We start from the raw sequence: 14,250 nt of genomic DNA, 5'->3' as shown, positions 1-14,250 counted from the left end.
GGCGCCCCCCCCTTCGCGGGCACCCACACCCGCCGGCGAGGGGGCAGCCGCGCTGGGGGCCCGGCCCCGCCGCCCGCCCCGCAGCGCCTTCCGCGGCGGCCCCGGCCCCGGTTGCGCAGGCGCCGGCGGGCCGGGGAGTTCGGGACGCGCCGGGAAGTTGGGGCTGGGTGTGGCGCCGCTTGCCGTGGCCGCCACCGCTCCCGCCATGTCGGGCTCCTCCAACGTGGCGGCCATGAAGAAGGTGGTGCAGCAGCTGCGCCTGGAGGCCAGCGTGACTCGCGTCAAGGTGAGAAGCGGGGACGGGACGGGACGGGGCGGACGCGCCGCCATTACAGCGCCCCGGGGACGGCGCCCCGCCGCGCTCCTCGGAGGCCGCCCGGCGGGTCAGGGGCCGGGACCGCCAGCTCCGAGCAGCCCCGCCCCAGCGACCCTCCTTGGCGCTGGCGTCCCGCTCCCGGGCTTTACCCCGGGGCTCCGTCGGGCCTCCCCGGCTGAGCCGACCCCGGGGCGGCTGCGCAGCTGCGTCCCGTCCCGTCGCCTCCCCGGGGCCCGGTCCGGCCCGTCCTGGCTTCCTGCCGCCGCTCGGGGACCCCGGGGGACGGCTGCGCCCCGCGCTCCCTCACCCCTCACCCCGGGAGCGGCTCCTGCCGCCGGGCTGCTGGAGGGGCCGCCGGGCCGGGGGCGCAGCAGGTTGCCGCGGCGGGCCTGGGCCTGGCGCTGGGAAATGGGGACGCTGCCCGCCGGGTGCCGCTGGGGCGCTCTCGGGGCGAGGGCGCGCCCGGTCCAGCCAGAGAGACTCGGCAAACTGCGGGTACGGGATGCCAGGGAAGACGCAACTTTCTGAATCTTTGAGCGTTCGGTTTTTATGCGTTCAGAGTTGCAGCAAATAAAAGACGAAGCATTTTTTACTGTTCTGTTTCTAGGTCGGTACAGCCTGCCAACACCCCACCCCACCCCCCGTGTGCTATCACCTCATAAGTATGGCTATCCAAAGGGAGATAAAATGCCAGCTCAGTTCAGTAGAGCATCTTAAACAACAGGCTGCATTTTTAAATGATTCATGCTAGAGCAAGAATCTTACATTTAACAAAGCCATTTCCAAGATGTTGCTCATCCCTCGCCCTTCAGGCTTTTAAGTTTAACATGAAAACTTTCCAAACAAATTCTTACTCTAGTATCCACAATTTCTTCTCTTTTAAGAAACCAAAAAATTGCAATGAAACTGTTGTATACAATCTATGTAAGCTGTATTGCAGAATCATTTAGCAGTGTGCTTTATACTGTTTGCTGTAGTTACATCCTCAATAAAGACTGTTCAGTGAATTCTAATGCCAACTTTTATTATGACCAGGTTTCTCAGGCTGCAGCAGACTTGAAGCAGTTCTGCCTGCAGAATGCACAGCATGATCCCCTACTGACAGGAGTATCATCAAGTACAAATCCATTCAGACCCCAGAAAGTTTGTTCATTTTTGTAATTATGTGAACTACTTCAGTATCTTTCAGTGGTAAGTTCTTGAATTACTGTTCATAAACTGTTCTGTCATTAAAAATAGCTGGCTTTAAATGGGACTGCCCTGTATTAAAAGTATTCCGAAGAGACATCTGACTTCTGCAGCTGGTGTTGGTCTAGATCCCCATTTTGGGCCCTTCCTCTGGTTGTAGCTCTGTACTGGACACATGCTGTTCGTAAGTATTATGAGCAGCATTTAGCTGTTGCAGGGCTTTTGCCAGTTTCTGTTGGTGCAGCAAAGTAGTAGTGGTACCAGCTACTACTGACCTGCTATTTGGACTAACCTGGTTGTACAGTAATGCTGCTGTATCTTCCTTCTGTGTAAGAGTATTAATGCCCTTTTTTTCCACGTAGGATTGCATGCCTGACATCACACGTGGTGAATCCTGATTGTGGCAGATAAAGCAGACTTTTGTTCTTACATTTTTAAAGAGCACTTCCAAAGATAGGTTAGTGGTGGTCTCCAAGAGCACTGTCCACACGCCCTCTAAACCAAAAGAAAAAAGTATGTAGTCCAAGAATTGTATCAGGGCCCATACTCACTCAAATAAGCTACTACATGGGTAGCAGTTTAAATTAACTAGAAGCAGCTGAATACTCCTTTGGATTTTCATTCCAAAACTTCTATGGTTTCATTAGCCCTACTGCTGTCACTAAGAAGACCGCTAATCTGGCATTCCTTGAAAATTCTGGTAATTAGATTTTAGGCTAACCTATTTAGAAAGGTGAGCTTTAGATCCACAGTAGTCTTACCAAGACTGACAGTCACAGTAACTTGATATTTTGCCCGCAGTAAATACATAATAATTTTACTGTGTCCCTCCTCCCCATTGCCCCTTGACTTTGATCCATTGGGGGTGAAAGCATATACATTTCAAAGCACCTGATACATAGTTACCCATAGTTCACAATCCTTAGAAACCTCATAGCAAGGCTTAACCTTGAGGAATTCTGGGTTTGTAGCTGACTTACATCACCCAAAGAATTGTAGTTTGCTAGATTAAATTGTGTTATTTAGGCAGCTTTATAGAAGGAGGACCACAGTCAGACTGAGTTGTTAAAATCGTCCTGCCCTCAAGCAGCCTGTAGAAAGCTTCCAAAAGGTTGGGGTATAAACAAAGTGGTTCATGCTAGTGAAGACAGAGTAGTAACAGTAACTTTATAACAAGCAAAACCACTTCCCCCATTGTTTTGATCAATGAATTGCAGCAGTGTAACTGAAATGTGCTTTCGAGTTCCTGTATCTTTTGAAGTTATTTCTGTTGTGTATTAAAAGATATTCTTGGACACTGACTTGTGTCCACACTACTGTAGCTTCAGCTTTGAGCAGTAATTCAAGGAAGAAACCAGTTAATCTGTAAGCATTAGGCTGATAACCTATAAAAAGCCAAATAAACTGTACTTTAATCGGTGACACATACAGTTCCTCACTGAGGTTTGCCAAGATCTAATAATTCCTGGGTGCGGATGTCAGGAAATAACGTTTCCTCCATCTCACATGAGCATGGGCCCACACAGGGCATAAAAGGCTTAGTATTTTTCTTTCTCAGTTACAGCCTTTATCTTTCCTTTCTTTGATTTTGGAAGGGGCACTTGTTTCTGCTGCCGTTACAGGCAAGAGTCGCTAGAACAGCAGCTTTAGTTATACTACCTATATGGAAAATTTTTCCTTCACTGTATCCCTTGCAAGCACTTCCTCAAAATAGGCAATTTCTTATTTGTAATCCCGGTGTTTTCACAGTGAGCCAACAGACTTGATGTTTGCAGTCAGCACCACCTCTGTGGAGTAAAGAGGAAGTGTAATTTCTTAAGTTACACAGACTCTCCCTGCTTTTCAAAGACAAAGTAAATGCCGGATACTTCTGTAGGCACCAAGTGACTGGGCACAACTTTTTCTGTCCTTTCACGTTGTGTCTCCTGGAAGTCAAATTGCTATGCTTCAGTTCTTTTGTAATGGCTTTGATTATCTTCTTGCACCCTTGGTGATAGCTTAATGGTTTTGAAAGCTTATTTTATAAACTAGTAGTTCTACAAAACAGCTGTAGAAAGGCTTTTTTTTTTCCTAAATAGCTGTCCATGGCATACTCTGAAGTACATGTTCTTAGACATACAGTTGATTCATTTAGCGTTGATACTTTTCTAACTACATTTTTTTGTTTGTTTTTCAGACCTTTTAGCATCTTTTCCTAGCTGCTGATGTGTGTATGGGCAGAGTGCCTCAAGGAGTGGCCTGGTTTGAAGTCTGTACAAAAGCTTAGCTTTAATGTGCCAAATCTAACTATAAAATTGCTACTGTCGTCAAACCTCTTACCATCTACCTCTCCAAATGAACTGTATGCTAGTTACAGTACTTCTGTTTCATAAGGGAATCAGTTTTATATGCCAAGCAAAAAATAAAAGTGTCTTGAGTTAGCCTGGTCTTGAAATTACTATAATAAGCTGATTAACTTCTGGGTATCTTGACACCTCACCCGTTACTGCCTCACTCTGCAGCAGCTGGAAAGCATATACAAGAGTCTAACTTTAAATATTCTGTGCTGCTGCAAAGTTTTCCTGGGGTTGGTAGGCTTACAGAACAATGAGGCTTCATCAATACTATACTTCGAAGCATCATAAAAATAGAACAGGAAAACATTTTTTTGGCTGTTAGTTTAGAATTAAACTATACAGCTGTTCTGTATCATAGGCATCAAATAAAGACAAAGAGTAACTGAATTACTCTTTATCTTAAAGAGTAAATCTATCCTAGTAGATGACTTACTCTATGAACCATCCTACTCTTTAGGTAAATGTGAAAAAGCATATGAAAAGAAAGGAAAACAAGGAAAACTTAGCTTTTTCAGATGCCAGTGAATGTGCAAACTTAAGGCAGAATGGTATTTTATTCTGCAGGTAATACCAACTTGAGTACAGCTGAGGCTGAAGAAGCATTTTAAAGATTCTAATGGGAAAACCCCTGCTCAAAGACCTCACCTGTTCAACTGAGCAGCGGTTTCAGATAAGATGATAGCTTCATGTACTTCCTGTAAACTGGCCTTATGAATTCTCTCTCATTGGTGTTTATTTCTTTTTAACTGCTTTTGGTATATACCTCTTCCAAACACAACATTCACATAAGAGATACCTGTAGGAGTCAAGCATATTTTTCTAACTTCAGCAACATGGCTGTTTTATGCAAGATGTTAATGAAACAAAATACCACAGACTTCCTGGATTGCATACAACCTTCTCAATGCTCTCTAGATAGGAGACTATTTTTATCACCATACTGTTAGGGAACCGCATACCATAAATTAGAAAGAGATTTAAAATATTTATGTCTTACATGATTAATGGAAGACACCTGGGTTTAACTGCTTCACAGAAAAAAAGAGCTGTATAACAAAATACTTTATTTTAAGAATATCTTTAACCAAAACACTGTCTTTGATGTCGCAAAGTGGAATTTATCTGCTGTTGTGCTATATTTATGGCAAATACTTGGTGATAACTGAATTACAGGCTTCTCTGACATTGCCATAGTTTCTCCTGCTAAACTGGAAGAAGGGGCACATCCTTGTGATGTTGGATTTAGCTACAAAATTAGGAAGAAAGATGCATCCTACTTGATCTGCTTCTGTAGAAAGTTTTAATGTTTGCAGTTTGTTTTTCTGTAGATAGATACTGTTCAGTATCGTTATCATTAGTTAGGAGTCCAAGATAATCCATAGTTCAATGCAGTTACATTTCTGGTCACCAGCAATTTGCAGATAACTGTCCCTTATAAGTGAAATTTTCTTCTGCTTGTGTCCATTTCTCGACGCTGAAATTTAGAAGAAAAAATTATTTATCAGCAAATTTGTGCAACAGAATACAAACAAGGATGACCGCTCCAATTCATAGTAGGGTAGGCAGCGACATGTCACAGTTGCTGTGTAGTTGACTCTATAGTCAGCTTTTCAAGACTAACAAGGTTCAAGAGTTAGAGATTAGTGATTTAGAACTAAAGAACATGTAGCAGTTCTCTGTCTACTCAGAGTAGACTTAACTGTCTTTAAAACAAACAAGATTATCTTTTTCATGGACTACACCAAGAGTATTAGAATTTTCCTTCTGGTGTAGCTTGGATACTCACTACTAAGTTTTGCCAATCAACTGCAATTCCATGGTAAAAATGACTGGGAAAGTAATTCATCACTGCCTCAAGTAACATTCCTTTCATTCGAAACACTTCCATTTCTTTTCAAAATGAAACACATTGAAACATGTGCAGAGGTCAGTGTTACTTCCCATTCACTATTAAGAAGTGACATTTGCGTCAATAGCTTAATCATTTTTACATTATGATTCTTGCACAAAAATAGCTCTAGTCAAGTTTACTAGGCTTCCAAGAGTAGCTTATATCAAGGGAATATTTCTCACATTTGGTTATATCTGTATATGCTAAAGAAATTACATTCTGCAAATAAGTAGTCATGATATATTGATATTCATCATCCTTGCTATTTTTGACTTGCAATGTAGCAGAATGCTTCTGCTTTGCGTATTTCTTAAAATATACCTCTAAATATTTCAGTTAAACACTTCTGTATTGAGAACTGCATTTATACCACTTTTTAGGTGAAGATTTGCAGTTACATTTCATGTCAGATTTATTCTCCCTTCCCAAGCAGGGCTATTCTTATTAGACCTACCTTATGAATCCATTCATATTCTCCAAATTTGGAATCAAAGGTTCCTTTTTGAAGAGACCTCAGCTTTAATGTAAAACGCGGTCCAAGTTCTTGAATTCCCACTTTCTTTTCACTCTTGAAGATATATCTTGGGCAAGGAAAAAAAATAATTAGGAAGTAAGTTACAAAACCCCTCTCATTTGTAAGTTTTGTGGAAAATGTCACCTGTGGAATCTGAAAAAGATGTAGTCTCGCTGATTGTGAAATGTAGCTACTTGTCTTCCAATGAACTGAGGATCATGTGGGAAGAGAGCAGCAAACATGCGACCAATAGAATGGCCAAGTCGCGTTGTGAAATTATTCAGGATTACTTCGGGTACGTGTTCTGTGGGGTCTTTCCCTCTTCGCTGAAATGAAAGTAATAGGTAAAAATGCAAAAAATAGATCAAACGCAAAAGAATTTTAATACATTATCAAAGAAAGAGTTTGAAATAAAGTAGAGGGAAGACAAGCAGAGCCAGTTTCTTTTAAACACAGTGATAACATGCTCGAATTATTTTTTCACAACTTAAGTTCATACACAAGTGAAGGAGCAGCTGGTAACATAAGGATCCTTGGTTCAACAACATAAACTGAAAAAGCACAAATAAATAATTTTACATTTCCTCTCTCCTGCACCAATTCCCACTCCTGGCAGCACCTGTTATAGCAAATAATGCAGTCTACCTGTCACAGGAGTCTTCTCTCTATACTAATACTAACTAAGAGCGTAAGGGATTCTTCTTCAATAAAAACAGATTAAGTTTAAAAATTACTTATTTCATAAGAGAAAACAAAATCCATTTTACTACAGAAGAGGTAACAGGGCTGTAAGAATTAAGAAAAACTAGGTTTTATTCAAGACTAGGAACTATATCTATTGATATCTTTTATACTGCTGATTTTTATATACCCTGTTGCGTGTATGCTGTACATTGGGAATTCCCTACTGATGTAGGTTATCAACTGCTATTTATTGGCACGACTATAAAAATACTTGGCAGACAGTTAAATTCAGCAAATAACTATGAAAATGGAAATATGCTGCTTATGGAGGCAGAATATACTAGTCTTTGGCCTCCTGTTAGCTTATGAAAAAAAACACCTGTACACTATCAGCTGAATCATACAAAAATGCAACCAGTTTTGACAGTTCAAGTAGACTGAATGTATTTATCATACATCAACAGACTTACCCCTTGGGGGGAGGGGGTTAATAAATTTTGTTGGAGTCTCACCTTTATTTCTTTACGCAAACGGACACTACTCATTCTAAAATGAGCAGTTGGACCATCAGGCAGATGACTTAAAACCAGACCATCTGTTCACCAAGTTAAAAAAAAAAAAAAAGCTGGTAAAATTCAACCTGTAATTCACAGAGCAACATCTTCTGTGAATTGCAATATTACATTAGCGTGTTACAGCCACAATCTATGCCCGATTTACAAAGTTTCATTATATTTTTGAACATACATTCATAAACTGGTTAACTAGTGTCCTGAAGTATGTCCACTAAATTTAGTTTCCATAGCTAACCTAAGTTACCTTCTATAGCTTTCTCAGTTATTAATTAGTAATATTTTATCTAGTCAGCAAAACTAAATGGGACTTCCTGGTCAGAAGAACTTGTTAATTAATCAAACCATTAAATTTACTGAAATAATAACAATGTTTACCCATATATTACAAACTAAAAAAAAAGCCAACGCTTTTTTCAATAATTCCAAGTTCCATTAGCCATCAGATATTCAAGTTGGCCCAGTGATTTTTAACTCTATAGTTACGCTGTAAGCTGCACAGTAAAGAGAAAAAATCCAGAATAAAGTAGATCTTTGATGCACACCACAGAATTACTTTCTTTCCCCAATAGGTCCAGAGCCAGTATATCTACTTTAATAAATACACAAAGGATACTTGGTATTTTGCGATCTTCATTAATGACAATTAAATCCGTAAAGTCCCTTGCAATACACTGTGGAATAATTCTTTTCAAAGCCAGTCCTCTTCGATAGTAGACATGCGAGTTGGGTATAACAGTAGCCAACTGTTCACAGAATCTCACTGTTCTCTGCAAAACAGGTGAGTAAAATTACAGTTCAGTAAATACAGTGCCAAATTCAAGTATTAGGGGGATGGAGGGTTGCTCGTTCCAACTGCACTCCCTGATGATATATTACTTCCAGTACAACCAATGAAAAAAACCCAAAACTATCTGCATTAAAGACTGCAGCACACCAGGGACTTTTTTGTTTTTTTTTTTTAAAAGGATTTTTTCCCCTCCCTCAATCATAGAAAAGCAGGAAAATTCTACAAGCATAACCTCCAGACTCATTAAGGACATTGGTTTACAAAAAGCTTGTAACATTTTAAACTATTACTTCAGGTACTAATGTCTGAGTTTCCAGGTAAACTGTTTGCTGTGTACTTTTTCCTATTTTTAAAACCACTTCTTTTATGGTTTTCACAAAAGTTGGTCACCTCCCCAGTTCGGTAACACAATCATTTGCATACAAGAATATATGCATGAGGTTGGTTTTTGCTATGAAGGAAACAAACAGTGCTTGAGACACTAACAGATTACATACTTACACAAAGTTATTGACAGTTCACTAAATACAACAGCAGAAAAAAGCCATGTGAAAGCTATTATTTTCAGCTTTGATTTACCAATCATAATACGAAAACCTCGGTATCTTATAACCAGTTGACTGCTCAGAACTCTCCAAGTAAAATATACGTACTCCGCGAGGCCTGTCTGATGTTGTAATAAGAATCTTGGGAACTGTCTGTCTGTTGAAGTATGGTGCAAATTCATCAGTTGCTTCATCAAAAGCAACCTGGAAGAACAGAAGTCTTGTTAATCTACCATATATGAAATAATTGAAGAACAAACGTTTCATCTGATCTAAATTCTGATAAAAATGGCTTGAGTAGGAAAAATTCCAATTCACAAGTTCTATCCTATAATTAATAATCACAAGACAGGTGGTTTCTACATTTTTAAGAATCTAGTGTGATGAACATTGGCAGATTTTACTATCAATAACAGTAATGCAAAAGGCAATTATCTAATGCAGATAATGAAAGGATGACATCACCTCTTTGTGAGTCCATCTCATGTAAAACATAATTCATCAATACCTTAACATAAGTGGTGAATGTTAAGTTTCACGAATCCATTTTATGTCCCTTCTTGGGGGGGGGGGGAAAAAGGGTTAACAACAGCATGTGTAGAAATTCAGCAGTTACCTCTTCATCATTGGGATCTACAGTTGTTTCGTCATACACTCTCTGATTTTCAATAGTCTTTGGTACGGCTTTTGGAGGTGCCTAAAATAAACAGATTTATAACATACAACACTCATGCAATTTTTAAGTATATTGGGAAATGTATTCATACTACCATGATACTGTGTATATTCCTTCACAGAACTGAAGTATTATTTATTTCAGGCTAGCTTTTAAAAAAGAAGTTACAATATCACCTTGATTAAAAGTATGCATGGGTATTGGGACACCAGAGAGCATCACATGGACAAGAAGCATCACTAGAAGAATGACACCACTTAATTTCAGTCCAATTAAGAAATGGGGTTCCAAAACAAAACAAGCAAACAAAAAAAAAAAAAGAAAAAAGAGGGGAACTACCTATCCACTTCTCTTCCATGGAATAAAGAAGCTACACTTTCAACAGCAACACAATTTAGCCTTGACATCTACAACCTAACAACTAATAGCCTATGTTTACCCTGCTGACTTACACTACTCTTGTGAGATTATGATAATAAAGGAACTCAGAACTGTCTTCAACTATTAATGTGCTTTTGAAACAGTTCAGGAAAAGAAGGAAAATGTTTGTTCACAGCTAGGCTTGGAAACAAGAAGGCAACTGGTCTGGGCAAGGTTTGGTCAGATCCAATTGTCTGAATTTCTCAGAAATTACTCATCTGAGTATAAATCCCAATAACCTCAACACAGCACTTACATTGGACAGAGGACAGTTTTCAGGAAGGGCCTGCTTTTATGCCATTGTTAGCTTAAAACTCACGCTGCCCCGTTACGGCGTCATTTAACGCAGCACCCACAAGGTGTCTAAGCTCGGCGGCTGGACGCCGCTACACAACACCGTGCCGCTGAAGGCTCCCAACGGCCAACGAGCACCCAGCCACTGCTCCACTTCACCGAGGTTTGCGGAGAAACCGCTTCACTCACGACACGGAAGGGCCCCCCGCCCGGGCTGCGCTGCAGCACCCCGGCAGGGCGGGCTCTCCCCGCTGCCGGCGGCGCCTCGGCCTCGCCACCGCACGGGGCCGCCGCACGCTGCCGCCGGGGCCCTTACTTTGTCTCCGAGGGCTTCTCGCTCCTTTCTCCGCTTCTTCTTGGCGGCCAGTTTCTCCTAGTGGGAAAGAGAGAGCCATCCGTTAGCTAGACCCGCCGCCCGGCCGGCCCCCGCACCCCCTCGCCTGCCGGTAGCGGCCGCCGCGGAGGGCCCTCCCCCACCTTCCTCTGCTGCTGCTTCCAGCGAAGGAACATGAAGTGCCGCCGCTGCTTGTTCTTGATCTCGGACACGCTGAAGGTAGGCGGGAAGAGAACCCGCTCTGGGGCCGGCAGCGCTCCATCCCCCGCCGCAGAGCCCACCGGGCCGCTGCCGCCACCGCCGCCGGCCATGCCGCCGCGCCAGGCAGGAGCTGACCCCTCACCCTTGACCTCCGGCCCCGCCTGCCGGGAGAGCGGGCGCTGCGCCTGCGCCGCCGGCACGGGCTCCTGCCGCGCATGGGCGGGGCCGGCGGCCGGGCGGGGCGGGGGCGGGGCGGCCGGGGGGAGCGGGCCGGGGGGCGGGGCCGCGGGCCGGGGGCGGGGCCGGGGGAGCGGGCTGGCGGGGCGGCTCCGCGCCTCGGGGCGGCTGCGGGGAGGCCGTTGGCAGCAAGCAGGCCTTGTGAGCCGAGTGCCGCAGCGCTCGGTGCGCCGAGAGGCGGCAGGGCCTTGGCGGCGGTGGTTGTATGGCGAGTCACGGAAGGGCCCAGCACCGTCCACCGCCGGCGCAGGGGCGCGGAGCCCGGCGCTGGCCGCGGCCGTGAGGGGTGCGCCCGGCGGGGCGACCGGCACAGCCTGTTGTGCGGTGCGGGGACCTGCGAAGTGGCTAAGCTACTTGCTCAGCAGGCTACAGACCTTCAGATAAGATGAGAGCGATACAGATTACCACCGTGTGTAACTTATAATCAGGGTTAACAGTACCCAAATGTGCAGCTTTGGACAAACATCACACGCCAATGGATTTACAGCAATGATAGTAACACCGGACCCAGCAGTATTTTCCCATGTGCACGTTCACATTCAGATACTTGCTCAGGGAGTTAAGCTGTGGGGAGCACCTGCTTAAAAGGAACCATAGGGGTTTTTTGATGGTAATGTTCCTGAAAATCCCTTCCATTCCATTAAAGCCGGTCAAAACTTAGGTTAAGATGAAATGAGAACCCCTACAACCAATTAAAAGAGATGTAATTTCTGTAAAGCTAGAAATGAAGTTTTCTGTTCCTGAGCTGATTTGCTGGTTTAGACATATGCCAGCTTTGCTGCAGCATGAAGACTATACTCTGTTTCATAGAAATTGAGTACTCGGGGATTCTAGGGGGCCTGGGCTACATTTGAAGTATTTTTAATCTGAGACTGCAAAATGCTGAGCCTCAGTGGGACTGATTCATTCCATTTCTCCCAAAGATTGTCTCAAAGCTTGGAATATGTCTACTATTTTTATATACAAATACTATTTTGCATTCCTAAGTTTCTCTTCCTAGAAAAGTGAATAAAGAAATGTGTTAACATAAATGCATGAAAATAATGGAAAAAAATCTAGAAATAACCTGAGCTAGACAGTGTCTCAAACCAGCTTCTGTCCTATAAATGAATTGGACTCAGTAACACAACTTGCTTCACTGAGGTTATTTCTACTTAACACAGATGTAAATGAATGATCAAAGGCTCATTATGCACAATCCTATATTTTCTGGCCTTACTCCAATTTTTGTCATGAGAAAATATTCAGCTACCCTGAGTGCCTTAAGGATAAGTAGTTTCCATGGTAATTAAAGTTTGGGGGATTAGTTGAGAATATGTTAACCAAGGACTTTCTGTAACTTCATTTCACTAGCTGATTCAAACATCAGAGATTGCAAGTGTATCTCTAAAAGTCATTAGCAGAGATTTTCATCACTGCTGTTGGCAGAGCTAATAGGGAGTTCTAAGTTATTTGTAGTTCCAGTTTGCAACAGTGGTTTTGCTGGGATCATTGCAAACTGATGTGCAGCATAATTGTGTGAAGCTCACTGAATGCTTATGTGTGGAATTATCTTTCTCCCTCCCAGCAAGAGGGAGGACAACCTCCTAACATTACTCAAAGACTTTTCTTCCAAGGACTGACAGGAACAAAATAATGATGCACAATAATACAAGAACTTCCTAGGGCAGGGGAGGGGCAATAAAAAGACACCAGAAACACATCGTGGACTTGGTAAAAATAAGATCACTAACAAGGTACAATTATAACTTCAAGAGAAGGCCCAGCTAATAAATGCATGCATAGTATTAGTTGAATTTCTTTATAAAAAATACCAGGGTCTTTTGCTGATTTTAGCTATGAACTCTGTTCTGTGCAAATAATATTTTGACCAGGATACTCTTTTTTTTTTTTTTTACAGCTAATGTAGCATTGCTAGGAAACGTCTTTTGGAAGAAGCTGCTTGGTTAAAAAAAACAACAACAACAAAAACCCAAACAGAAAACACCAGTAGCTTTGATCTGCGTAAACCAACATGTAAGTTCTCCACTGGAGAGTGATGAATGAAGACATTTATTCCATGTCAGCACTAAGGAATTTTGGAGGAAACCTTTCTGTAAATTACCACTGGCCCAGCTGTGGTAGTGGAAGCATTATTTTGGGTGGTATCAATGAGCATTTGGGGTTTTTTGCTTTTCTGCCATTTTAAACAACTGAAAATTACTTTGTGATTAAGTGGAAAGGACAAAAATTCATCCGGGGAAAGGAAATTAAGTTCGAAAATATTTATGGAAGGAGACAAGAAAAGAGGAGAAGCTGCCTCTGGATTTAAGAATTTATTAGAAACAGAATTCTTAGTTGGTTTGCTTTGGTTTTTTGGTTGGTTTTTTTTTTAATATAATAACCAACAATTTTCCTATTTGTCCTGGTTCTTTTTCTTAATTTCATTACCTGAAGGTAGAGAGGACATACTACTTGTCTTTTGTTACACTGAAAAAAAAATGCCCCAGAAAATGCAGCGCTCCAAACCAAAGAAAGACAGATAAGCCTTACAGGCTTCTTTCTTTCTTCCTACGGAATACTGATTTTCCCTTGGAAAAACCAAAAAAGCTGTTGTATGTGTTTTTAAAATGGATTCATTTTGACTGTAGTTACGTTGTCTTGTTAACATGCAAAGCAATTTCCCCTCAGAATCAGTGTGCCAGAATTCTTTGTGGTTGTTGTTAAAACGGATAACCACCAATCGGTAATATAGTCATGTAAAGATCACAAGATTCGTGAGCACAGTTTCTGTAAAGTAATGTCTGAGTTCTAAGGATTCTTGGTGTGTTAGTAGAGTAGAGGACAAGGGAAAACTGGCTGTTTTCCTCTAGGAGAAAAGCCCCCAATTTAAAACACTTGGAGATAGTATTGTCATGCATCTAAAACCTGGAGAGGAGAAGGGAAATCCAAGGCGCACGAGGTCCACAACAGAACATGAGTAAGAAGTGAGGTGTCTCAAGTTTCCCTCAAGGCTTAGCTTTGTGCAGGTCCACACTGATGTCTCTCAAAACCTTCTGCAGGATCCCTAAGCCCTCTGAACTCTGCTGGCGGTGAAAAATATCTCCAAACTGTTGAAAGGTTAGTGCTATATGCTGGTAGGCAAGCTAAGTCAGAGAAGCTCACACATTTAAGCAGCACAAGGCAATGTGGAGCAGAAATACAAGTTGGGGCCTTGCAGTATGGATGCATGCAGCTGCAGCAGGCATCCTTTGCTGAGCCGCCCAGGAGGGC

General features: G+C 42.6%; 2 protein-coding genes across 2 annotated transcripts; one reads left to right on the top strand and one right to left on the bottom strand.

Annotated features, from left to right (window-relative positions):
• The first annotated feature begins 74 nt into the window (after positions 1–74).
• On the top strand, positions 75–3,924 carry GNG5 (G protein subunit gamma 5). Its single transcript, XM_037403738.1, has 3 exons — positions 75–286; positions 1,352–1,507; positions 3,681–3,924. Exons 1-2 carry the CDS (start codon positions 206–208, stop codon positions 1,475–1,477), a joined length of 207 nt encoding a protein of 68 aa, XP_037259635.1. The 5' UTR covers positions 75–205; the 3' UTR covers positions 1,478–1,507; positions 3,681–3,924.
• A 958-nt stretch (positions 3,925–4,882) lies between these two features.
• RPF1 (ribosome production factor 1 homolog) lies at positions 4,883–10,920 on the bottom strand. The gene is made up of 9 exons (XM_037403737.1): positions 10,704–10,920; positions 10,543–10,599; positions 9,453–9,533; positions 8,945–9,040; positions 8,118–8,271; positions 7,442–7,524; positions 6,390–6,571; positions 6,186–6,312; positions 4,883–5,314 (listed from the first exon to the last, which is right to left on the bottom strand). Exons 1-9 carry the CDS (start codon positions 10,869–10,871, stop codon positions 5,273–5,275), a joined length of 990 nt encoding a protein of 329 aa, XP_037259634.1. The 5' UTR covers positions 10,872–10,920; the 3' UTR covers positions 4,883–5,272.
• Positions 10,921–14,250: the final 3,330 nt, after the last annotated feature.

This window comes from Falco rusticolus, chromosome 11 (genome assembly GCF_015220075.1).
Source record: "Falco rusticolus isolate bFalRus1 chromosome 11, bFalRus1.pri, whole genome shotgun sequence".
Taxonomy (NCBI): Eukaryota; Metazoa; Chordata; class Aves; order Falconiformes; family Falconidae; genus Falco; species Falco rusticolus.
The sequence above is the reverse complement of the archived record's forward strand: the minus strand, read 5'-3'. Positions and strand labels throughout refer to the sequence as shown.

Excerpts from the sequence above, each read along its gene's own strand:
- GNG5 (XM_037403738.1), top strand. The coding sequence starts at position 206 with ATGTCGGGCTCCTCCAACGTGGCGGCCATGAAGAAGGTGGTGCAGCAG. Across the intron at positions 287-1,351 it reads CCAGCGTGACTCGCGTCAAG|GTTTCTCAGGCTGCAGCAGA; the intron begins GTGAGAAGCGGG and ends TATTATGACCAG.
- RPF1 (XM_037403737.1), bottom strand. The coding sequence starts at position 10,871 with ATGGCCGGCGGCGGTGGCGGCAGCGGCCCGGTGGGCTCTGCGGCGGGG. Across the intron at positions 8,272-8,944 it reads CATCAGACAGGCCTCGCGGA|AGAACAGTGAGATTCTGTGA; the intron begins GTACGTATATTT and ends CCTGTTTTGCAG. Across the intron at positions 6,313-6,389 it reads ATCTTTTTCAGATTCCACAG|ATATATCTTCAAGAGTGAAA; the intron begins GTGACATTTTCC and ends TCCTTGCCCAAG.